The 26,264-nt window shown below is 47.0% G+C and overlaps 1 protein-coding gene across 1 annotated transcript in view; it reads right to left on the bottom strand.

Moving 5' to 3' along the window:
• Positions 1 to 24,491, bottom strand: part of Wdtc1 (WD and tetratricopeptide repeats 1) — a 51,495-nt gene extending 27,004 nt beyond the window's left edge. The window contains exons 1-3 of the mRNA XM_051171029.1: positions 24,047 to 24,491; positions 4,727 to 4,873; positions 1,351 to 1,434 (exon numbers count right to left, since the gene is read on the bottom strand). Coding sequence (XP_051026986.1) covers positions 1,351 to 1,434; positions 4,727 to 4,774 — 132 coding nt within the window. The 5' untranslated portion in view covers positions 4,775 to 4,873; positions 24,047 to 24,491. The remainder of the gene's footprint in view (positions 1 to 1,350; positions 1,435 to 4,726; positions 4,874 to 24,046) is intronic.
• Positions 24,492 to 26,264: the final 1,773 nt, after the last annotated feature.

Raw genomic sequence — 26,264 nt, forward strand, 5'->3', positions numbered from 1 at the left:
TTGTTTACATATATATGGATAAACTATCTCACCTTCTAAAACAATAAAACTTTTGGAGGAAACACAAATATAAATTTTCATGGCTTTGGGGGCTGGAAAGATGGCTCAGTGGTTAAGAGCACTGTCTGCTCTTTCAAAGGACCTGGGTTCAATTCCCAGCACCCATACGGCAGCTCACAACTGTCTGTAATTCCAGTTCTAAGGGATCTGACACCCTTGCCCCCATACCAATGCACATAAAATAAAATTAAATAAATTATAAAAAATTTTCACAGCTTTGAATTAGCAATGATGCCTTAAATATAACACTGAAAACATAAATGAGAAAACAGAAAAATGGGGCAGATGAGAAGACTCAGGGTGTCAAGGCCCCTGTGGCAAAGCCTCATGGCTTTAGTTTGACCCCTGGGACCTGCATAGTGAACGCAGAGAACTGACTCCTCCAAGTTGTCATCTTATCTCCACATGTGTACACACACACACACACACACACACACAGCCACGGTTATCCTGGACTTGCTTTGTAGACCAGGCTGGCCTCAAACTCACAGCGATCCACCTGCCTCTGCCTCCTGAGTGCTGGGGTTAAAGGCGTGCGCCACACATCCGGCCCATTAGAGGTTTTAAATCAGATGTGATAGTGCATCCTTTGGGAGGCAGAGGCAGGAAGACATAAGTTCAAGACTAGCCTGGGCTTCCCAGTTAGATCCTGGCTCAAAAAAATAAATGAGTACGTGAGTAAATGAGGAAAGGAGAGCTGGTGAGCTGGCTGAGCAGGTAACGGTGCCAAGCCTACATGGCAGGAGCAGAGAAAGCTGTCCTCTGACCTGCATGTGTGGTCATGCTCGCTACACAAAGAAACCTTGTCTTGAAAAAAACCCTCAAAAACCACCCTCATCCCCAAAAAAATCAATGCCTTTAATCTCAGCACTCTTTGAGGCAAAGGCAGGCAGATCTCAGAGTCTGAGGTCAGCCTGGTCTACAAAGTGAGTTCCAGGTTCCAGGATAGTTAGGGCTACACAGAGAAACCCTGTCTCAAAAAAAAAAAAAAAAAAAAAAAAAAGGTCCCCAAAAGAGGATCTGCGCTCAGGTCCTGCAGCTATGTAGGGTGGTTCACATCTGTTTGTAACCCCAGCTCTAGGGGGATCTGATGCCTGTGGCATCCAAGAAGACCTGCACACACATGAACATACCCCCCCACCCACACACACCTAATTAAAAAACAAAACAAAACCAGCTAAGCTTGGTGGTGTTTGCCTTTAATTCCAGCACTGAGCAGCAGATGGATCTCTGTGTGCACAGGATGGAAAACAGGCCATGCGAGTCTGGGGTGCAAACTGGACCTCTTACCTGAAGCTCAGCTTCCAGGCCCAGCCGCCGGATAAAGGGATCGGTGACGTGGTAGCGCCGTTCAAAGCTCAGAGCACCCCGCTCCTGGGAATAAAAACAAACTTGTATTTCCTTTCAATTCAATATTATTTAGTATATCTTCTGTTTTTAAATTTTATTTTACATGTATGGGTGTTTTGTCTCCATGTGCATGCCTGGTTTCTGCAGGTATCAGAAGCAGGTGTTAGATCCCTGGAACTGGAATTATAACCAGTTGTAATTTTGGATTTTTGGTTTCTTTAAAAACCAGAGATATTATAAGAATATGTTTTTGCTTTAATCCCAGGTGTGGGGATATGAGGCTGTTTCATAGAAGCTGCCTATGATCTGCCTCATGCTTTAGCAGAAGTGTGATTTTGCCAGCTGCATATAATTTCTACAGTTGTATGATTTTTGGAATTCTGGGAAATTTTCAGAGGGAACAGAAATGCTAGAGCTAGGGGTGGCCTGTTGGTTGGTTGTGACTGAACTCTGTTTGCTAAGTAGTCGTGTGCAAAGGAAGAAGAAATTAGAAATCCTGATGGAGAAGACAAAACTTGTCCCAAGAAACTCGATGCCCCTAATCAGCAGGAAGCAGTCTAAGGATTATGTCATCTCCTTTCCAACTACTGGCTTTGTTCAGCGGTCTCTCTCCTTTACTCTCTCTCCTCTTTTCTCTCATATCTAGTGTTAGGGGGTTGAAAGGGAAGAAGAAAGGGGTGGAAAAAAAGAACAATCTATAAAGAAGCAAATGCTTGTGACAAGTGGCGTCAGATGTAGGGCTAGGCAAAATGGGAAATTTGATTTGAAATGCCATAGAGAAAATGACAGGGGACAAAGGTTGGGGCCAATAAGCCATGTGACTGAGGGAGGCAGTCCAGAGCAAGAGTGAGGTGAGACATGTCCAAACTCCAAAAATCTTGTCATTAGACTGGCAGGAGCAGGACTGCTTCCTCCTTGCTCTGGGCCCTGCACGTATGCTTGTAACCTTTATTTCTGCCACCCTTGAGGTGGTCACGTAGCCTGGTGGCCAGGTTTCAGGTTAAACTTCCTCTTTCCCTATAAGAATATGTCCAGCAAGCCCTTGGAATTCCTCTTCATGTAAATGAAGTGCTCCCAGCATCTTGGCCCCAGAAAATGATGTACACGCACCCACTCCGCAAGGTTCATATAGCCCTTGTATCCACCCAGTTAAAAAGAGCTATTTCCCTGAAAACTGTCTCCAGAGCAGGTTGTTTCTCCTGCACTCGTGCCGACCGTGATCCTACCTAACCCGTCTGACCTGGCTGACCTTCCTTCCCTCAGTCCAGCCTGGTGTACAGTGGTGCCTGGATGCCAGAGGGGAGAAGCAGACCCAGCGTGGCACAAAGGAATTGATATCTTGTTTCAAGACACCAGCAAAAAATTTACTGTGGCTGCCACTGTTGGGAACTCCTTGCTTTGCTCCCAGAGGGGATTTTGTTTTTCTTTTTCTTCTTCCTAAATTCTGTTTCAAAAAAGGTTGGGAGAATGGCTGAGCAGTTGGATAACTTGTGGGTGGAAGTAGAAGCACTTGAGAAGGGAGGAGCACTGGAAAAGGGGGGGAAAAAGGCTCAGTCATGGAAAGAGGAAAAGAAACCATGCCAGAGGACAGTCAGGTCAGAGAAAAGCTGAAAAGGGCAGGAGTACAGTCTGATGAAATAGACCCTTTCAAGAGTGGGAGGCGGGTGGCCAGGGTTAAGAGATCACCACCATCAGCTTTACCAGTAGTCACACAGCATATGCCTGCTGGTGGTGTGAAACAAGGTTATGACGAGACGGGATGACCTAAGATTTACGGCAGATCTAAGGCATTTTCAAGAGGCCATGATTTCATATGGAATGTACTCGCCTTATGTAAAACAAATTCGAAATAACTGAGCTACTCAAATTAGAATGATCCCCCAAGACAGGAAGGAACTGGTGACAGCTGTACTAGAAGTTGGAGCACAGTTACACTGTTTAACATAGTAGAGAGAAGAAGCCACAAATATTGAGCAGTGAAATAGAGCGAGGGGAATGTATATAGTAAAAGATTAGTTGCTGCGTGAAGGGCGGCACTCTGATATACAAAAACAGATTCAATTTGATGACACTACTATAGAACAATGTTGCTTAGCGGCTTTAAGAGCTCGCTGTAAAGGGAATGTCACTGTAAGGGAAATGTCACAAAGGGCAAGGTTCACTGTAAAGGAATGTCAAGGGTTAGCTAGAGGTCTCCGTCTGCTATGTAATTTAATTTCATTTTTGTTTAAAAATGTTGTATCGGGCTGGATGGCTCAGAGGTTAAGAGCACTGTCTGTTCTTCCAGAGGTCCTGAGTTCAATTCCCAGCAACCACATAGTGGTTCATAACCATCTACAGCCTCTTCTGGCTGCAGGCATACTTGCAGGCAGAGTACTGTATATGTAATAAATAAATAATATCTTTAAAAAATGTTCTAGCATTTAGCTTTTTAAAGATACTATCACTTAACAACAACAACAACAAAATCAGAGCACCAGCAGGCAAAATGACCAGTCTTCAGGTAGTTACACCGCTCGGGGCAGTGGCACGTGCCCCGATGCAGCTTGGGTTGCTTACCAGAAGCACATAGGCCTTGCTTGAAACTATTCCCAGCCTTTGTGGCTCTGACATCGGAGTTTCCCACGAGTGGAGTTTCTAACTGAACCCAAGTGTCCAGTCATTCACTCATCTCACGGGTGTCGTTGCTTTCTACATGCTAGAGTGCAGGGAGCCTGAAAGGGAAGAATGGCCCAAGCTGCGCTCAGCCAACTCCCTTAGGTTCCTGTCCACCTACAGCGTAGATGCCGGAGCAACAAAGAGGCTGGTGCTTACACTCCTGTGTGCACACCCACACGGATGGCTTCTCTACAGTGATGGCTCCCCAGCCTACACTGATCTTAGCACAAGTACAGAGATGAGGGATCCTCCATGAATCCCAGCCTCAGTCTGCTACTAGCAAGCTATGTGGCTTTAGGTAAGTCACCAACCCTACAGCTGTGTGTTTGTTGTTTGTTTAGTTTAGTCTAGTTTTTGTTTGGTTGGTTTTCTTTTTTTCCATCTTTAAATGAATCTATAGGGTAGTGGTTCAACATGTAGGTCATGACCCCTTTGGGGTGGGACAACCCTTTCTCAGGATTTGCCAAAGAAAATCAGAAAACACAAATATTTACTTTACCATTCATAACAGTACAGTTATGAAGTATCAACAAAAATAATTTTATGGTTGGCGGTCACCACAACATGAAGAACTGGACTAAAGAGTCGCAGCATTAGGAAGGCTGGGAACTACTGCTGTGGGGGACAGGCCCAAGGTTAAAAGGTCTGGACTGCTTACCTTGATTTGCCTACGAATGAGGTCTCTGGTTATGTTGACTTTTGCCATCTTCTCTTTATGGTTCAACAGAAGGAAGCTACAGGAGGATCTTCAAGACCCTTGCACATTCCAGCCCAGCCCAGGTCCACAAGACAAGCATTTAATTACCTAAGAAGGAAACAAAACACACCACTGAGCCCTGGGAAACGCAATAAGGTGCCTTCAAAAGCCTGATCGCACTCCCAAACCAGCCCACTAGCCCACACAGTGACTTATAATATGGGGGGGCTGGCCCTGCTCTGCGGTGCTGAGGAACCCCTGAACAGGGAAAGATGGAGCGTACAGTGACTCATAAACCACAGGCAGCTCTGAGCAGCACTTGATGGAGTTGCGATGCCTCACCGGGAAAGGCTGTGGATGCAGTTAGGAATTCGGTGTTGTGTTCTGAAGTCAACAGGGCCAAAACAGATGTCCATTTGTCCCATAACACCTGCGGCAAACTATCTGCACTGTCAATCACTTTAGATCTGAAACCCTCAGCTGGACTCTCCCACAACCAAATCAGTGCCACAGAATCAAAGACACATGGAAGCTCCCGGAGTGGGCAGGAAGCTCTACTCTACCTTCCATGTCTCGCCCTCTGCATCCATTTGTATCCTTTGTAAAGTCCTGTATAATGAGCCAGTAAATAGCTTTCCTACCACTAGTGGTGTATGTATGTGGATTGGTGCTCCCTTTTCTCCAACTGCCTTTACATGGGTTTCAGGGATCCAACTGAGGTGGCCAGGCTTGCTTTACCTACTGAGCCATCTCACTAGCTCCGATAATTTTTATTTGTGTCTTTCTTCTTTCTTTTTTCTTTTTTTGGTTTTTTGAGACAGGGTTTCTCTGTGTAGCCTTGGCTGTCCTGGACTCGCTTTGTAGACCAGGCTGGCCTCGAACTAACTCACTCGATCTGCCTGCCTCTGCAACCTGAGCGCTGGGATTAAAGGGGTGCGGCACCACGCCCGGCTTTTTTATTTTTATTTTATTTTATTTTATTTGAGAGAGAGAGAGAGAGTGTGTGTGTGTAGCCTTGGCTGCCCTGGACTCCCTTTGTAGATGAGGCTGGCCTTGAACTCACAGTGATCCACCTGCCTTTGCCTCCCGAGTGCTGGGATTACACGTGTGCGCCACCGCACCTGGCCCTTGTTTGTTTTTCAAGACAGGGTCTCTCTGTGCAGCCCTGGCTGTTCTGGACTCACTTTGTAGACCAGGTTCTACTTGAACTCACAGAGATCTGCCTGCCTCTGCCTCCTGAGTTCTGGTACTAAGGGTGAGCGCCAACTTCTGGTGTCATTTTAAACTAAGATTCATGGATATGTGACAGTTTCACAATGTCATGTGGCCAATAAGCTGGAGCCAGTGTGGGGGCTCAAACCCAAGCCTACATGACTCCAAAGCCCGTATTTTTCATCACAATGGTATGTTCTTTTCCAGAGGAATGCCACAGTGAGAATCCAGAGGGCCAACCAGATCACAGCGACTTCCTCATGAGTTTCCTTGCAGCATTAGCCAAGGGTTTTCAAGTATGGAGCACAGTGCTGGAACGGGGAATGCTGAGATGAAAGATGCAGTGCCTACACCAAGAGAGCTCAGACTGAAGATAAGTGGTTCTAGTTAACGTTTATATGTGGTTCGGAAATACAGAAAGAAGCAAAGGGGAAATCAGGCGCACAAGAAACCAGTCAGTCAAGAGGTACAATAAACATATAGACTTAAGCCAAGTGTGTGGCATGTGCCTTTAATCCCAGCATTTGCAGGCCAGAAGAGTTTCCTTTTTACAAATAAAGTTAGTAGCTGGGCGTGGTGATCCCTGCAATCCCAGCACTCAGAAGGCAAAGGTAAGCTCAAGGCTTACCTGTGAGTTCAAGGCCAGCCTGGTCTACAAAGTGAGTCCAGGACAGCCAAGGCTATACAGAGAAACCCTGTAAAAAACAAAACAACACAACAAATATAGATAGATAGATAGATACAACTAATGCATACTTAGCTTTTATCTTATTTTGCTTTGAGACAGGGTTTCTCTGTGTAGCCCTAACTGTCCTGGAACCTGTAGACAAAGATGACCTAGAACTCAGAAATCCTCCTGCCTCTGCCTCCCATGTGCTGGGATTAAAGGCGTGCGCCATCACCGCCTGGCTCATACTTAATATTTTGATGAACATTTATTTCTGCACTACTTTGAGAAGAAATGGGTAACACACTGGGACACCATCCTGGGACACAGCTTGGCTTTTCTCAAGGAAAACAAAGACTTGGTGCCTTTCCACAAAATTTTGTAGGCACATCTAACTAGATAAAAGATTCACATAAGCACCAGGCATGGTGGCTCACGCCTTTTATCCTAGCTCTCGGAGGCAGAAGCAGGCGGATCTCTGTGAGTTTGAGGCCAGCCTGGTCTATAAAGAGAGTCTAGAACAGTCAGAGCTGTTACACAGAGAAACCCTGTCTCAGGGAAAAAAAAAAAAAGATTCACATAGGAAGAAATACCTTTAAATCTACCAAGGGGCACAGCTAGTTTGATATTCCCATCTAAAGTTCTCCCAAACATAAAGAATTAGATCCTGGGGCTGCAGAGATGGCTCAGTGGTTAAGAGCGCCACCTACTCTTCCAGAGCTCTGAGTTCAATTGCCAGCCACCACATGGTGGCTCACAACCATCTATAATGAGACCTGCTGCCCTCTTCTGTAAAGCATTCATATGCAATAAATAAAGTAAATAAATCTTTAAAAAAAAAAAGAATTAGATCAATAAATCAAAACTGGTTTTTCAATGAGATGAAGTAAGTCATGGCCAACTTTTAGTGTGTATTTCAGTGAGCATTCTTGAAGTAGTTAACAAGCCACATACAGACACTTAGGAATGAGGGGTCTGAAATTGGCATGCTGCAGAGACACACATGATCAAACACTAGAGAAGAGACCAACGAGAATTCTATCGTGGATGCAGTATGCAAATTACACGATGGCTGCAGTGAATACTTTCAAGAATTTTATCACAAACATTTTAATGAGCTGGACTTGGAAGGATTAATTGAATCTTACTTATCCTGATTTATCCGTACATCTTAGAAGAAAGTGCAGATGACAGCAGGGCGTCACCACAGGGAAGAACGTGACTGCGTGGAGTTGCTGGAAAAGGAGGATGTGTCCTCTCCAGAGAACGCCACACCCTTTCACTCTCAGAACTGGAAGAACATTGAGAGCTAATTTGTTTATCGAAAATGAAAGCTCAATAAAGACTTTCTCTAGCTAGAGGACAAAGGTTTGCAGGTAGGAACTATAATTACGATGCTACAAGGCCAGCCCTAACAGACCTCATGAAGGAGGAGGAAAACACATGACATAATGTCCTTACAGAAACAAGAGCTGCAGTGGAGCTGTTACTCCTCTCTGAAGGTATTCTCCCTGGGGCTGAAATGACTGCCATGGTGTCCTTAACCCCATCCTGCCCGCAAGGTTTTAGCTTAGGCTACTAGGAAGCTTTTTTCTACAAGGATCACACTAAAAAGAAGCTAATGGTCAGAGCTGGCAAGATGGCTCAGCAGGTAAAGGCGCTTGCTGAGCAAATCCGGAACTTAAATTTGATTCCTCAAATGCACTTGTAATATGGAAGGAGAAAACCAACTTCAGGAAGTTATCCTCTGACCTTCCTACACATGCTGGCATGTGTGCACCCATGTATACAATCATATACATAGTAAATGAAAGAAAATAACAGCTCACTTTGGAGAAAAGAAATCTACTCATAATGCAAAAGATACCAACAGCTGGAGAGCCTTCGGATGAAGTAAAGTCACCAAAGTTACCCACCTGAAACCAAGCAATACACACGGACAACAGCCCCGTTTCACATTGGTCAGTCTTTTGAATGCCTCAATAACACAGCAGAAAAAACACCACCACACAATGGACTTTCTGAACGTGGCAGCTAGGCATGAATTCCAGCCCCTTACATACTTCGTATGAGCCTCAGTGTGTACGTCCGCATAATGAAAATAGGGCTGGGCTGCCTTCCTCAGTGGGCAGGTGTGAGGAACAAATAATACGACAAATATGAATGACCCTAACAGTGCCTGGAACAGCAAATGTGAACACCTGGTAAGTCCTGTCACACATGTCTGGTAGCGCAGGGTGCGTGTCTCCATGTTACTCTATCAAGAATGACATTGGGGATCCCATCAGGGGACTGAGAGGTGACAGAAAGCTCTGTGTCCTTTCTGCTAGCCTTAAGTTGGGAAATCAGAAGGAAAACTAACTTTTTGCTTTATTTTTGTTTTTTGAGACAGGGTTTCTCTGTGTAGCCTTGGCTGTCCTGGACTCACTCTGTAGACCAGGCTGGCCTCGAACTCAGAGCCTCTTCCTCCCGAGTGCTGGGATTACAGGGATCACCACACTCGGCTACTAACTTTATTTGTAAAAAGGAAAACTCTCTGGCCTCCAAGTGTACATGCAGACAGAGCACTGTATATATAATAATAAATAAATAAATCTAAAAAATAAAATAAAATAAAAAGCAAACTCCACACCAAACCTTATGCAGAGAGATGTTTACAGAAGCGCTGGACAAAAAGAAAATTCAGTGCTGCAACAGATACATAAAATGTAGATTGTCATTTGGGCATTGAAAGCATTGAAAAAGCCAGGCTTGGTGGTACACCCCTGTGAGCTTGAGGGGCTGAGGCAGAGCGATCATGAGCGCAAGAGCGGGGAAGGGGGGCTGGGGTGCTAACTCAGTTAATAAAGTACTTGCTAATAATTCCAAGCCCTGGGTGGGCGTGGTGGTGCCCGCTTGAAATCCCAGCACTTAGGGCGGCAAAGGCAGGTGATCTCTCCTTTCAAAGCCAATAGTGTTTACAAAGTGAGTCTAGGACAGCTGAGGCTACACAAAGAAGCCCTGTCTCAATAAAACTAACTAAATAAATAGGTGCAACCCCAGACCTCACAGAGCTGGGTCTGGCAGTGTGCTCTTCTAACTCCCGTGCTAGGAGATGGGAGGCGGTTGGATTCCTGGAGCCTGCTAGTCAGCTGGCCTAGGCTGTATCTCAAAAAGTAGTGGTGGCGGTGGGACACACGTGCTGAGACGACTCGGCAAGAAAAAGTACTTGACGTGCATTCCTGACAACCTGAGTCTAACCCAGGAACCCACAGTGGAAGGGGAGAACCAACGCTCATAAGCTGTCCTCTGACATCATGGCATGTGCATGTGTGGTCACACATCACATATACACACAAACTTTTCAATAGTGGGCCACACCTGAGTTTGACCTCTTGCCTCCATATATAATTCAAAGACACGTTCACACATACTCACAACACACGTGTACCCATCAACTCACAAACAAAAGGATAAACTCTGAAAACATGCAAGTAAAAGATAAGGTCTTTGATATAATCCTATTACTATAAAATGGTTAGAATTTGTAAATAGAAAACAGGTTAATAGTTACTTAGGTTAGAAGAGATGGTAGACAGAGGATAGCTAAAGGACATGTGTTTTGGGTTTTTTTTTTTTGTTTTTAAAAATGCCTGTGTGCCAGAAGAGGGCACCAGATCCCAGTATAGATGGGTACGAGCCACCATGTGGTTGCTGGGAATTGAACTCAGGACCTTTGGAAGAGTAGCCAGCGCTCTTAACCTCTGAGCCATCTCTCCAGCCCCAGGACACGGATTTTTAAATGGAAGTAGAATTCATAAGATATATGAAACTAATCATTTTCAAAGACACAGCTCAGCAGTATCCAGTACACCCACTGTTGTGTAGCCACCAGCCCTAGCTTATCCCAGAACACTCCCATTACCCCATACCCAGCAAACAAGCACTTCCCGTTTCCCCTCTATTACCAGCACCTGGCAAACGCCTTTCGGTCTGGATGGGTCCACCTACTCTGGCTTCTTTTAATTATAATCATAATTATATTTGAACGCCTTCCAGTCTGTACTATTACTACTTCAGTTCTTTGTTTATGCCTACATAGTATTCCACTACTTTACTATAGGGTGTTTATCCACTGGCGGGTGTCAGCAGTGCTGTGAACATCTGTTAAAAAAAAAAAAAAAAAAAGCCCCTGGCTAGGGAAGTAGATCAGGGTAGAACATTTTCCTGGCAGGCACAAGAACTGGAGTTCTTCATGTAAAGTACTTTTAAAACTCTTTCCACTGGGCAGAGGCTGTAGATCTCTGTGAGTTCAAGGCTAGCCTGGTCTACAAAGTCCAGGACAGCCAGGGCACAGAGAAACCCTGTCTCAAAAAACCAAAACCAAAACAAAATGAATGAACCAACCAAACAAACAAACAAAAAACCTTTCTTTCCAAGGCCAGGCGTGGTGGTGCATGCCTTTAGTTCCACACTCGAGAGGCAGACACAATAGGATATCTGCCAGTTCCAGAATAGCCTGGTCTACATACTAAGACCATGCTCTAAATAAAGTAGTATTTTGCTGGGCGGTGGTGGAGCAGGCCTTTGATGCCAGCAGTCAGGAGACAGAGGCAGGTGGACTGAGTTCAAGGCCAGCCTGGTCTACAAAGCAAGTTCCAGGATGGCCAGAGCTACACGGAGTAACTTTATTTCAAAAAAAAAAGAACAGAAACAGATGAATGAATGAATAATATTTTTAAAAATCTTGTGCTGGAGTGTGGTACACACCTATAATCCCTAAAATCCAACTCTGCGGGCACAGTCAAGAGGACTGGGGCATTCTCAGCTATAAAGAAAGTACCAAACCAACCAGGGCTCTACCAGGCCCTGTCTCAAACCTCAAACTCACCCAAACCAAATCCCCTTCATCCTCAGATACAGAATAAACGTAAGGGTAGATGGGACTACAAGCGACCTTGCCTCAAAATGATCAAATAAAAATCTTCAAGATGACACTGTAGTTCTGTCTGTGGCAGAGCATGAGCCTACCATCCTCAAGGTGCTGGGCTTAATCTGCATTAAAAAAAAAAAAAAAGACGCTGAAGACATGGTTCAGAGGTTATGAACATGCCTTTTATAGCAGAGAACCCAACAACCCGAGTTCGGTCCCCAGTGTGCCCTACTGCTAATCACAAGGATCTCGAAACCTGGATTCAGTGCATGCAATATCTCACAAATTCAGTGGGGAAAAAAAAAAAAAAAAAACTATCAACCAAAAAAAAAAGAGTAAAAGTTCTAATGATGTGTCAGGGCATGGTGGCATGTCTTTAATCCTAGCGCCTGGAAGGCAAATCTACAGGCCAGGACAGTAAAGACTATGTAGAGACCCTGCTCTCCCTAAAACAAATAAAAAGATAAACTCTTTCTAAGGGCCAGGCGTGGTGGCACACGCCTTTAAGCCCAGCACTCGGGAGGCAGAGGCAGGTGGATCGCTGTGAGTTCGAGGCCAGCCTGGTCTACAAAGTGAGTCCACGATGGCCAAGGCTACACAGAGAAACCCTGTCTCGAAAAACCAAAAAAACAAAACAAAAAAAAAAAAACCTTCTTTCTATCTGTAGCAATTTTCAAAATGTGGAGTACTGGTTAATGAAACAGAAAAACTGCTATCTGTACACAGCTAAAGACACATACGGTGCAAGAAGAGACTTGATACCTTATGAGCATAAACAGGGGGAGGAAGTCCTCCTCAGTCACAGACATAGGGGAGGGCAGTAAGGGAAAAGCAGGAGGGAGGGAGGAATAGGAGGATACAAGGGATGGGATAACAATTTAGATGTAATATGAATAAATTAATAAAAAAAAAGACACATATGGTGATTCTAGTCTTGGGAGGGAGGACACAGAGCACCACAGTGGGACCGGAAAGCTAGCTCAGTAGGTGACGAGACCTGAGATCTGGGTGGCTCACGGCTTCCTAGAGCTCTAGTCCTAGGGGAGTCAGATGCCTCTGGGCTCCCTACATGCCTGCAGACACATACACACGATTTTTTTTTTTTGGTTTTTCGAGACAGGGTTTCTCTATGTAGCCTTGGCCATCCTGGACTCACTTTGTAGACCAGGCTGCCCTCGAACTCACAGCGATCCGCCTGCCTCTGCCTCCCGAGTGCTGGGATTAAAGGCGTGCGCCACCACACCCGGCTGCTACACACGATTTTTACAATGTAAAAACTAATAACTAAAAACCCGCTGAGCTGTAACTTCTATGTCAGTGCATCCCTGGCATGTGACTATGTCAACTACTAAAAGAAAAGCTCTCAAACCCTCTTCCCTTACTTCAGGTTCACAGCTCAAAACAAAAAGCTGGTCCTTAACCTTTCCTTCCCTGTCTCCAACCTTGACCTTCTGCAGCAACTGTTCCTTCAAGGCCAGCCTTCACCTGACTCATCCCGTAATGTTCCCACGGCTGACTGTGAAGTTAGCAGATGCCCATAACTGCTGCTGAGTAAACAGCGTGGCTACCTACACACACACACGATGCATCATGCCTATCAAAGCGCCTTTGTTCCTGCTTTTAATTTGCTTTACAACAATCCCATGAGGAAGCCATAAACTATTACATTACCAGCTCCACTTAAGGAAGACCAAAGCACACTCAGGTGCTGAGAAGGACCACTGGGCTGGCTGGGATCCTATGCTCTAGGCCAGCCTCCACCTTAACTGGCATGAACTGAGAGAGACACTGCACTCTGTCAGACTCTTTCCCCATCTATAAAACAAGAAGTAGGCTGGGTATTGGTGTCGCACGCCTGTAATCCCAGCACTTGGGAGGCAGAGGCAGGCGGATCTCTGTGAGTTTGAGGCCAGCCTGGTTTACAACGAAAGTCCAGGACAGCCAGGGCTGTTACACAGAAAAACCCTGTCTTAAAAAAAAAGAGAGAGAAATAGAAACTGGGAATGGTAGTACACACCTGTAATACCAGTATTTAGGAGGAAGGCAGAGATCAGGCCAGCCTCAGTATCAGAGTGAGTTGGAAGCTAGCCTGGGCTACATGAGACCTATCTTAGTTTTCTTTTTTGGTTTTTTCGAGACAGGGTTTCTCTGTGTAGTCTCGGCTGTCCTGGACTCGCTTTGCAAACCAGGATGGCCTGGAACTTGACTCAAGGGTGCGCCACCATGCCCGGCTACTCTCTTAGTTTTCTATTGCTATGACAGAACACCCCGACTGAGGCAACTTATTCTGGTGCTCATGGTCCCACAGGGTTAGAGTCTGTGACCCATGGCAGCGGGTGGGCAGGCAGGATGCCGGAGCAGTAGCTCAGAACTGACGTCTTCATCAACAGGTACAAGACCAAGAGAACTAACTGGAAACGACATGAGCTCAAAGCCGACCCTAGTGACACTTCCCTCTAAGGCCACGCCTCCTTCCCAAACAATTCCACCAACTGGGGACCAAGCATTCAAATATATGGGCCTGTTGGTGTTTGTTCTCACTCAGACACCTCAAAAAGGTGGGGGGAGGGCGGGGGGTGCGCCGGCAAGATGGCTCAATGACTTCCTCACATGCACACACACACACATTAAATATATAAGAAGCAAACTCAGAGATGAGCTACAAAACCATTTCCACCAACCAGGTTCTAGGGAGACACCGCTCTTTAGCTGCAGAAGGAAGGTGGAACCTTAGTCCCATGTGCTCCCAGTCTCTGGACACGCCGTCTCCCACCACGTGGAGGTGCCTCCAGCTCAAGTGACAACTGATCCCTTTCAACATTCTGAATTGTGCAAAAGATGTATGCAAGTTTCCTTCTCTTCTGCTTGCAGCCTCTACTGGAGCAACCCCACAGGGGGAAAAGGGCATCGCAAGGGCGCATGGAAGGTCAGCACAAGTGGCAAAACATGATGGAGAGCCGAGCTGTGGAACCCAACAGACCCAAATCTCAACCCCACCATCTACTTTCTACATGGCATTTTTCTTCTTTCCTTTCTTTCTTTTCCTTTCTTTCTTTCTTTCTTTCCTTCTTTCTCCTAAAACAGGGTTTCCTCTGTGTAGCCTTGGCTGTCCTGGACTCTCTTTGTAGACGAGGCTGGCCTCAAACTCACAATGATGTACCTGCTTTTGCCTCCCGAGTGCTGGGATTACAGGTGTGCACTACCGCACCCAGCTCTACATGGCATTTCTTTTTTGTTTTGTTTTGTTTTTAAAGATTTATTTATTATTTATACAGTATTCTTTCTGCATGTGATTCTGTACGCCAGAAGAGGGCATTAGATCTCACTATAGATGGTTGTGAGCCACCATATGGTTGCTGGGAATTAAACTCAGGACCTCTGGAGGAGCAGTCAGTGCCCTTAACCTCCGAGCCTTCTCTCCAGCCCCTACATGGCATTTCTAAGCCTCGGTTTCCTAGTCTGGTCTTGGGGTCTTCTGCAGGGTACCCACAGATGGAAGAGTACACATGTAAAAAGGTTGAGACTGAGCTGCTAAATGACATTTACTCAGCATTCTAAACAGTTTACAAGTGTTACTGCAGACCCCCAGAGCAAGCCCATGAGACAGAAAAGTTAATTTACCACATCACAAAGTTATTAAGTGGGGAGTCAACATAGCAACTATTGCTATGATCTTTAATCAGACCATGTCCGACACTTGCCGAAAACGCATTTCATCTCTTACCATTCTTTAGAGCTAAGCAAGGAGGCAAAATTAGCATGGCCGTGGGTGTAGCTTACCAATAAAGAACCTGCTTAACAATGTGTGGCACTCTGGTCCAATCCCAGCACCAACACTCACAGAAAAAATGGCTTTGCTGTCCTATAACTCGCTCTGCAGACCAGGCTGGCCTCGAACTCACAGAGATCCGCCTGCCTCTGCCTCTCAGAGTGCTGGGATTCTATTTGAGTTTCTATTGGGGAGCTGGTTTTGGTAGTCTTAAACACAGACTTAGCCAGGCAGAGGTGGTGTGTGCCTTTAATCCCAGAACTCAAGGCTGATGCAGGCAAATCTCTTGAGTTTGAGGCCAGCCTGGTCTACAGAGAAAGTTCTAGGACAGCTAGGGCTACATAGAGAAACACCATCTCAAAAAAACAAAACAAAAAGAAATAATAATTTAAAGAGTGCTACTTCAGGCCTGAAGTATCAGCCCATCTTGTCCCCTAGCACTCAGAAGGACATGAGTTTGAGGTTGGCCTAGGGTAGCCAATGAAACACTGCTCCCCCAACCCCCCAATAAATGGCTGGCAAAGTGGTGAAGGCCCGTAGCCCCAACATTTAGGACACCAAGGCAGTAAGACTGTGGGTGGTGTTGAGGGCACATTAGGTTATATAGAAAAACCCTGTCTCCAATAAAAGAGGGTAGGGTCAGAATTTCACACCACTTCAGGGTCATGCACTGACTTAATACATGGACAGTTTTATACAAAGGGGAGTAGGCAGACTAGTCCTCTGGAGACATCTCTGAGTCTCTTGGCTCACAGAATCCCAAGGGAAGTCCATCTAAAGACACGCTTCGCTTTCTGGGAAGCAGTTAGCAAAAACTCACCTTGACACCTCCTCTGCCTGACCGGGCACTGTAATGCCACCTGAGCAGAGTGAGTATTTCTCCTCAGTTTTCAGAACTTTGCCTTTTGTTAGCCAACCTGCTCCCATTCTGAAAAAGTTCCCTTCAAGGTCCAAGAAAAAGCAATTTTATTCTGCTTGGAAATAGAACCTGGGGTTGTAAATTAAAGTAAAAGTTTACCAGGTTCTAGTCCTGACACTGCCTGACACTGCTGGGAAACTCCCGGCAAGGCCCTATTCTCTCCCCACCCCCACTCCAAGGAAACAGGGTTAATCCCTCCCTCAATGGCTACAGGGGGGATTAAGGGCCATTATTCTTGGCATCCAGCTCTGGCCCAGCTATAGCAGTTGTGAGTTTATTTGTCCTAAAAGGAGGTATTTAATATAAAAATGTAAACAGTGACCTCTGACCCTCACTCTTAAGAATGTCCGGAAATGTCCTATTCCTCCCCTCCTTCCTTTAGGGCCTGGCCAGGTGCTCTACCACTGACCTACATCTTCAGCCCTTTTCAGTGCTTTATTTTGAAAACACCAGGTTGCCCAGGCTGGCTTTGAACTCACTCTGTAGCCTACGAAGGCATTACATTTTCAATCCTTCCAGAGCAGCCTTCCAGGCAGCTGGGACAGGAGGCCTGCACCACCCGGCCGGCTTGGCTGACGACTTTCCTTGAGAACAGGCCCTCTTACACTCTGGCCTCCTTCCCTTACTCGGGTCTCAGGTTTTAAGGGTTGCTCACCATCGCCATGCAGCTCTTGGAGTCTGACGCTATTACTAATAGTACAAAGAAGGAGCCCAGGGCTTTGGGGGTTCCCCTACTCAGTCCTGAACTCACCCTAAGGAAGCCAATAAAGCCCCAGCCGGCCCCAGGGAAGGCAAGGAGATGCAGTGAGAGGCATAGACTGTCTTGGTCCTCATCCTCCTAGAGGCCAGGCAATGTGTCTGCACCTCAGAGAGGACCTGTGACCCATGTCACGTACACAAAGATGCTGACTCCGTGCAAATAAGAGCCCTACCACCTCTAGCTGTGGAACCTCTAGCATATTTCTTGACTGCGGAGCCTGTCTCTTCAGGTAGGGGACATACGGATTTCTGGCAGAATTAAGGGACGTATTTCGGAAAAAGTATCTGGCAAGTGTCTAGTATAAAGCAAAATGTCAATACACGTCAGTTTTTTACAGATCAAAAAGAAAGTGGTTGATATTTTCACAGGATAACAATTTAAAACACCAAAAGACAGCTTAGTTCTGTTAAGTTTGAACCCTCTGCCGTTTGCTTGGGAGGCAAGCTGGGAGGCGTGGCTCTGCCTTCAAGCCCAGCATTGGGAAAGCAGAGGTGAGGGGAGCTGAGTCCTAGGAAGATCATGGCCCCCGGGGATACATGGGGGGCGGCGGAGGTGGGGTGGGGTGGGGAGCCAAATTTTCTCCTATCAAACCAAAGCCAGTTCTCAAAGATCTCTGTCCTTTAGTCCTTGTGCTGTCTTCTAGAATCCCGAGAAACTCCACTTCCCTCCCCTCTTTTTTTTTTTTAACTTTTCGAGACAGGGTCTCTCTGTGTAGCCTTGGTTGTCCTGGACTCGCTTTGTAGACCAGGCTGGCCTCGAACTCAGCGATCCTCCTGCCTCTGCCTGGGATTAAAGGCTCGCGCCACCACCGCCCGGCTTCCCTCTCAATGGTCCTTCAGGTGACTGAGAACAAGGACCAGGTCCCCGTGCTCTCAGCCTTGCTCTGTCCAGCTCATGCTCCTGTGATGCTGGTACGGAGGAAGCACATATCACAGAGCACACAGAGCGCGCCTCTCCCCTTGACCAGTCATGTGGCTCCAAGCACCTTTCTTTCCTTTTCCTTTTTTTAATTTTTGTTTTGTCTTTTTGAGACAAGGTTTCTCTGTATAACCTTGGCTGGTTTAGAACTCACTCTGTAGACCAGGTTGGCCTTGAACTCATGGTGATCTGCCTCCGGAGTGCTGGGATTAAGGCATGTGCCACCACCTCCCAGCTTCAGCAAGTTTCTTATAACTCTAAATCTGTGACTTCATGTGCATAGCAAGGAAAAATTATTTTCATCTCACTAGGCAGCCCTGAGGGTTAAAGTAGATTAAAAAAGAATATTAACTAGAACCAAACCCATCGATATATGTCGGCCATTTTTAAGATATATCCAATTAGTATGTATCTGTCGAAGTAGGTTAATCAGAATTCCATGTGACAACAAGGTCCTGGTCTCCGGCCTCAACCTTCAGGACCTGGATCTCCTAAGAGATGACGGATAAGAAGAAAGCATAGTTGCCAGTTCTATAGGTCTAGCCATCTATACCAGCGGCCCAAAGACGCAATGGAGCCTCTGTAAAGGGAAGAATGGAAGGAGAAGCGGCGTAAGACTCTAAGCCGCCGGCCCAACAAACAGCAAGGTACCCAGTGGCCACATCACACGGTGCCCAGGGCTGTCTCTGAGATCAGGAACTGAATGTGCAGCACACGTTTTCTATTTTAAAAGAGAGAAAACAGCCAGGCATGGTGGGGCACGCCTTTAATCCCAGCACTTGGGAGGCAGAGGCAGGCGGATTGCGGTGAGTTCGAGGCCAGCCTGGTCTACAAAGTGAGTCCAGGATGGCCAAGGCTACACAGAGAGACCCTGTCTCGAAAAACCAAAAAAAAAAAAAAAAAAGAGAGAGAGAGAGAGAGAGAGAAAAAACAACCGAAGAACAGGTCACTGCTGGGAATGCTACTGTGTGCCTGTCATTGTGGCACTGAAGAGACTAAGGCAGGCAGGCAGCCATGAGTTCTAGGCCACCCGAGCGACACAGTGAGTCCCAGCACAGCAAAGGCTCCAGTGTGGCTCTGGCTCGTCAATTGTGTCCCATCTGTGTCCTGAGGCCCAAGGGTACGAAAACACCACACAGAGGAGGCCCTGTGTGCCCGTACAGAATTTGTTCCAACTGAACAACTGCCAGTTACCCCAGGGGGGCTGGAGAGATGGCTCAGAGGTTAAGAGCACTGGCTGCTCTTCCAGAGGTCCTGAGTTCAACTCCCAGCACCCACATGTTGCCTCACAACCATTTATAATGAGATCTGGTGCCCTCTTCTGGTGTGCAAGCATACATGCAGGCAGAATAGTGTATACATAATAAATAAATCTTTTAAAAAATGAAAAGAAAGCCAGGCGTGGTGGCGCATGCCTATAATCCCTGCACTCGGGAGGCAGAGGCAGGTGGATCGCTGTGAGTTCGAGGCCAGCCTGGTCTACAATGCCGGTCCAGGAGAGACCCTGTCTCAAAAAACAAAAAACAAAAAAAAAAGAGAGAGAGGAAGAAAACAGAAACAGCCCCTTGCTAGGGGGTGGTGGCGCACACCCTTAATCCCAGTATTTGGGAGGCAGAGGCAGGTGGATCTCTCTGAGTCCAAGGCCAGCCTGGTCTATAGAGTGAGTTCAAGGACAGGACAGCCAGGGCTACAAAAAGAAACTCTGTCTCAAAAAACCAAAAAGAAAAGAAATAGTCCCCACAGGCTCACATGTCAAAGAGGTCCCCGGAGGCGTCATGCCTTTGAAGGTGATACCTTGTCCCAGTTCTCTCCTTTTTCTGTTTGCTGTTTGCCATGGGGTAAAAACCTCTGTCACTTACTTTTGCCACCATGGAACCAAGGAGCCACGAACTGACACCCTAAAACAGATAGCCAAAATAAAGTTTTCCTACTTAACATGGTGGCCCACACCTTAATCCCAGCACTCGGGAGGCAGAGGCAGGCGGATCACTGTGAATTTGAGGCCAGCCTGGTCTACAAAGTGAGTCCAGGACAGTCATGGCTACACAGGGAAACCCTGTCTCGAAAAACCAAAATTGCCACTTGTGACAACTCCAAAACTTGTTCAACTACTGTTGACATTGTCATTGTGATCACATTATGTACTCTCTCTCTCTAGTGACTACCAGGGAAGGAATCCCAAGCAGAAATAAAGGTTGTTGTCCAATTATTCTGCCAAATCAAGCCAGAAGTAGTGCTCCCTCTGTACGATGTGACTTGAAAAGGTTCCCAAAGAGATGAAAAGGATCCAGACTTATCAGCAATGTAATCCAAACTATGAAAGAAAGGGTTGTCTCCAGTCTTCCAACGGAACACAGTAACTTGCTGGGCTGACAAAACAGGCCTCGAACCTCACTGTTGCTCAGGAAACGGATGCTGGAAGAGGACAGGTTCAAGGCCCACACGGATTATCAAATCCATCACGGGCAACTTACTGAGAGCCTATCTCAAACATTTATAAAGGGCCAGCAATGTGGATCAGTGAGCAGAAGTGCTGACTATGCAAGCCTGGCAAGCTGAGGTCAATCCCTAGAGCACACTGTGAAGGAGACAATTGACCCACTTGACCTCACACATGCAATGGGACGCGCAAACAGTGGTGTGTGTACCTGCACACATGTATGCAGCACAAATGCATATGCATACTTGCTCTCACACAGAGTAATTTTTATTCTGAGACAGGGTTTCTGGAACTCATTTTGTAGATCAGGCTGGCCTCAAACTCACAGAGATCTGCCTGCCTCTGCCTCTCGAGTGCTGGGATTAAAGGCATGCACCACCATGCCCTGCCTAGTAATATTTATCTTAATTAAAGGAATACTGGGTGCAGTGTGCACCCCCAACCCCAGAACTCAGGAAGACGGGGGGGGGGGGGGGGGGACTGGGGACTGATTGATGATATAACTCTGTGGTGCAGAGGGAGAGGGTTTACCTAGCATGTTCATGACCCTGGGTTTAATCCCCAGTGCTGCCAAAACCAAACCAAAACATAAAAGAATAGAAGAGAGGTAACTTTTTCTCAGAAGTCTACTTCCATTCTGAAGCATGTCTTTCCCAAGCACCTGTTTCCTTCTCCTTAGGTTCATGCTTAAAATCTACATTAAGGGCTGGAGAGATGGCTCAGAAGTTAAGAGCACTGACTATTCTTCCAGAGATCCTGAGTTCAATTCCCAGCACCCACATGGTGGCTCACAACCATCCATAATGTGATCTGATGCCCTCTTCTGGCCTGCAGGTGTGCATGCAGGCAGAGCGTTGTATACATAATAATAAATAAATCTTTAAAAAAAAAACTCTATTAAAAACATTCTTAGCCGGGCATGGTGTTACACGCTGTGAATTTGCTGTGCTGTGAATTTGAGGCCAGCCTGGTCTACAAAGAGAGTTCCAGGATAGCCAGAGATACACAGAGAAATCCTGTCTCAAAAAACAAAACACAAGAAAAATTATTCAGGGGGATGGAGAGGTGACTCAGCAGTTAAGAATACTGACTGCTCTTGCAGAGGACCTGGGTTCAATGCTCAATACTCACATGGCAGCTCACAACTGTCTGTAACTCCAGAAACCCAAAGCCCTCATACCAACATGCATGCAGGCAAAACACCAATCATATGAAATATAAATAAATAAATAGTTTAATAGACTAAAAGACATAAACGCTCAGACTTATATTCCCAGCCCTCAGGAGATTGAGGCCAGGGATCTGCCTGAGTTTCAGGCAAGCCTCGGCTACATACCAAGACCGTGTCTCTAAAGAAAAAAAGAGAAATATAATTAACAATGAAGAAATCAATGGCTAAGCCTCAGATTCACCTGGGTGTATTGTTGCTTTTGTAATCCCAGCATTCAGGGGTAGAGGCAGGCAGATCTCTGAGAGTTCGAGGCCAGCCTGGACTACAAAGTGAGTCCAGGACAACCAAGGCTACACAGAGAAACCCTGTCTTGGAAAAACAAACAAACAAACAAAAAGCCTCAGATTCTGCCCTACTAGCTACTTTCTGGCCTGCTAGAAGACCTGGGGGGCTGGAGAGATGGTTCAGTGATTAAAAGGACCGGCTGCTCTTGCAGAGGACTGAGGTTCAGTTCCCAACACCAACATGGCTGCTCTTGCAGAGGACTGAGGTTCAATTCCCAACACCAACATGGAAGCTCACAACCATCTACAGCTTCATTTCCAAGGAATCCATCATCCTCTTCTGGACTCCGTGGGGCCTGCACACACATACATACATGCAGGCAGGCAAAGGACTCATACACGTAAAAAGAAGTGAGCTCTGGGCTGGAGAGATGGCTGAGTGATTAAGAGCGCTCACTGCCTGCTCTTCCAAAGGTCCTGGGTTCAATTCCCAGCACCCACATGGCAGCTCACAACTGTCTGTAACTCCAAGATCTGAGCCTCCTACACCAACGGACATTAAAATAAAATAAAATATAAAAAAAATTAAAAAAAAAATAAAATCTTAAAAAAAAAAAAAAAAAAAGAAGTGAGCTCACTGTGCCCAGGGTAGATAACATGAAGGTGTTGCCTCAGAAGCTAGCCAAGGATTGTTTTTCTTCTCAAAACTGTTTCGGGCTTTACTTTTTCACTTACACTTAGGTTTTATTTTGAGACTGGGTCTCACTACGATGTACTCCCAACTGTCCTGAAACTAGCCTCAAATTCACAGAGATCTGGCAGGTTGTGGGTAAAAAGGAACACCTGGAGCTAGCTGGTTGTAGTAGCACAGGCCTTTAATTCCAGCACTCAGGAGAGGCCTCAGAAGCAAGCAGATCACAAGTTCAAGGCCAGCCTGGACTACAGAATGAGTTCAGGAGAGTCAGGACTACACAGAGAAAACCTGCCTTGAAGGGGGGAGTGGGGAGGACAAGACACTTGGGACAAGTGTAGTGACATACCACTATAATTCCAGTACTTGGGGACTTGGAGGCAGGAAGATAAGAGTGTGATGACTTCAAGGCCTTGCCGGGGCTACCTGAGACCTTGCTGTAAAATGCACACACAATAAGAACACTTATCTGACGCTTTATCCTGACCATCCACCCCATCCTTGGAAGAAGTGGGAAAGCCACTGTACTCAGCTTCTAAACTCAAACTTGAGAACAAAATTTTCAAGTTGCTCCACCAAATACATTACCTCAAGAGATTTAAGAAAACCAGAGAGCTTCAAGAAAAGAAAGAAAAAAAAAAAAAAAAAAAAAAAAAAGAAAACAAAACAAACAAACAAAAAAAACCAGACACAATCTGCTGCTAAGACAAGTCCTTCATACCTGTTTTCTATTAGCCGTGGCAACGCACCTACAGTGGAGAGCAAACCCGAAGTTACCAAGAAACTCCAATTATCCGGCTAGGGAGTACGAGTGGGGACAGGACGGGACCACGCCACTAAAGCTTTTCAGAAAGGGAGCCTGCTGATTTGAAGCTTATCTCTACACTTCTTATTTACCCTTTGAAGTAGGTACTAACAGCCCACTCCCAAACAGGGACCCTTTGTACTTGGCGCTGCAGTCGATGATGCAAACACCTTGGCAAAGTTCAGTTTGGTGCCAGGATGAGCCACTGAAGGCATCTGCGGCTGCCTGAACACACACACACACACACACACAAACACACGAGGGGGGGGGAGACGAACGGGGCATGGGGGAGTCAGAGCGACAGAGACACGGAAAGAGTAGGTCAGGTCACTGACCTCGTGAAACTTCCACCTGCCCCTTTCTTCTGAGTGCGACCTGCGTCAGATCAGATGTCAAAAACTCCGCAAAAATAAATAAATAAATAACAAAGTCCCGTGATAGGACGACTTCCACCTCTGTCCCGATAGAGCCTCCCGGACACTCCTACAGCTTCCCCACTACCTCCCAGCTAGCCGTCTGCTGGCCTCTCCTCCCGTCCCGTCCCCGGCCCACTCTGTCCTTCCTCGCCGCCGAGGCCTGTCCCCTTCTCGGGACACCTCGAAGTCCCGAGGCGATCGGGCTCAGGTCCCCAGCACCGGATCCGGCCCAGAGCGAGCGGCCCGGGTGCTGGGGCTGCCCGAGCACGTCCCCGACTCGGCGTCTGTGGCTGGGATGGGGCGGCGGCTACCCGTACCTGTCAGGTCTCTTCCCGGGACCAGCAGCGGTGCAACTTCACGAGCCCATGTCGGTCCGTGGGGCCCGGCCCCTCTCCCGGGAGCAGGAGCGCGGATCCCGGGAAGGGGGCTGGGGACCCGGGCAGGTTTAGCCTCTTCCCATGCTCCCCGCCCGGCGCCTGGCCGGGGCCGGACAGCGCCTCCGCCCGCCCCTGCGCACCGCCTCACACCCGCGCTCACACACACTCACACTCCCTCGCGCGCTCTCACACACGCACTCCCCTCCCTCCTCCTCTGTTTATCTCCTCCAGCTGTCTGGGGACCCAGAAGAAACCCCGCACTGCGCCTGCGCCACGCAGTCTCCGCGCCTGCCCCGCGCCTCCCGGTCCGCGGCTACGCTACGGCGATGGCGCCCGGCAGTTTCCAGAATAGTGAGCGCGGGGCCCTAGTGCTCCCTGCCCCCCCATCGCGCGCCCGGTCAACGTCTGCAGTCGGTGGCGCCCACTAACCTGCTAGCGGGGGAGCCCCCCGCTACGCCGGGGCCAATCGGCTTCACCGCTCGCGGGAACGGCAGTCAGGGGGCGGGCGGGGAAGCGGGACTCAGCCCTGGAGTGTCATGGGAGTCGTAGTTTTTGGCCATCGCGGAGGTCCTGCGGCGTGGACTTGCCCCGCCTGGTTACCATTACTTACCTAGACGCACCTCCCACTAGCGGATAAAATGCTTTCTCACACCTTTTCTGGGACCCAGTTCTACGAGTTCGTTCCGAGTCCAGCACAGCCATTCTTAGGGCTAAGGGCTCGTCAAATTTGCCTCTGATCCTGTAAATTAGGAAATACTTTGGGCTAAGACCCAAATTCATTCCAGAGCCAAGCCACAGCCTACAACTTCCCGATCTAGGGGGCTGCTGAAGCTAACACATTCCAAGCTCCAATCTTCCGGAGCTGGAAGAAGAAAAATAAGAGAATAGTTCCTAGGTTGCATGGCCTGGGAGCTCTAGGAACCCAGACTGATGGCAGACAAAGTCCATCTGATACTAATCGAGTAACTGCTGTGCTGGGAGTCCCAGGTCAGAACGGAGCCACTCTCCTCTCTAAGGAAGTACCCAAGATGACAAGGGAGGCACTCAGGATAGCTTAAGGTAGAGAGACCATGAGCTTCAACTCAGAAACATGGTCATCGGCGGCGGTGGCGCACGCCTGTAATCCCAGCACTCGGAAGGCAGAGGCAGGCGGATTCATGTGAGTTCGAGGCCAGCCTGGTCTACAAAGTGAGTCTAGGATAGCCAAGGCTACACAGAGAGACCCTGTTTCGAAAAACAAACCAAAAAAGCCCAAACACTTAAGTTTTCACTGTATTGGGTATGCTCCCTTTGATAGGTACAATTGTCTCTCTGTTTTTATAAAAGAGGAAAGAGGTTAAACGCTGCTAGTCCAGGGTCGCATTGCTGATAAGAAAACAAAGATTGAGAGTTCTTCAGCAAGGACCAGATACAGACATTCAGTGCTTAACGTGTTGGTCCCATGCTTATCATCCCAAGAGTGTCTTTTTTTTTGTTTGTTTGTTTTTGTTTTTCGAGACAGGGTTTTTCTGTGTAGCCTTGGATGTCCCGGACTCCCTTTGTAGACCAGGCTGGCTTCGAACTCACAGCGATCCGCCTGCCTCTGCCTCCCGAGTGCTGGGATTAAAGGCGTGCGCCACCACCGCCTGGCTAAGTGGATCTGTATTAATTGAGGCCAGTGAGTTCCAGCTCAGCTCCAGCTGGAGCTAGAAAGTGAGACTATGTCTCAAAAATAAATAAATACAAAAAACAAAAAACAAAAAAACAGCATAGATACTGAGACCAGAAGAAGGCTTCCCCATCTTGTAGCCTCAGCTCTCTAGCCTCAGGCTAGAGCCTTCTTTAGGGTGAGACTGGGTCAAAAATGCTACAAAGTAGCCAATATTTATCCTACCTCTTTGCTAGGAGTTCCCAGTGGATTAAAAAACACTCCCACCAAAAAAACAAAACAAAACAAACAAAACCAAAAAACACTCCCACCATCAGGCAGCTAAGAAGTGGCAAAGTTTAGCATCAAAACCTAAATTTAAAAAAAAAAAAAAAAAAAAAAAAGGACAGATTTCTAGACAGGCAGGCTACTGCAAGTTAGAAGCCAGCTTGGTCTACAAAGCACGTCCAAGACAGCAAAGGCTACACAGAGAAACTCTGTTTCAAAAAAACAAAAACAAAGAGCAATGGC

Source organism: Acomys russatus, chromosome 29 (genome assembly GCF_903995435.1).
Source record: "Acomys russatus chromosome 29, mAcoRus1.1, whole genome shotgun sequence".
Taxonomy (NCBI): domain Eukaryota; kingdom Metazoa; phylum Chordata; class Mammalia; order Rodentia; family Muridae; genus Acomys; species Acomys russatus.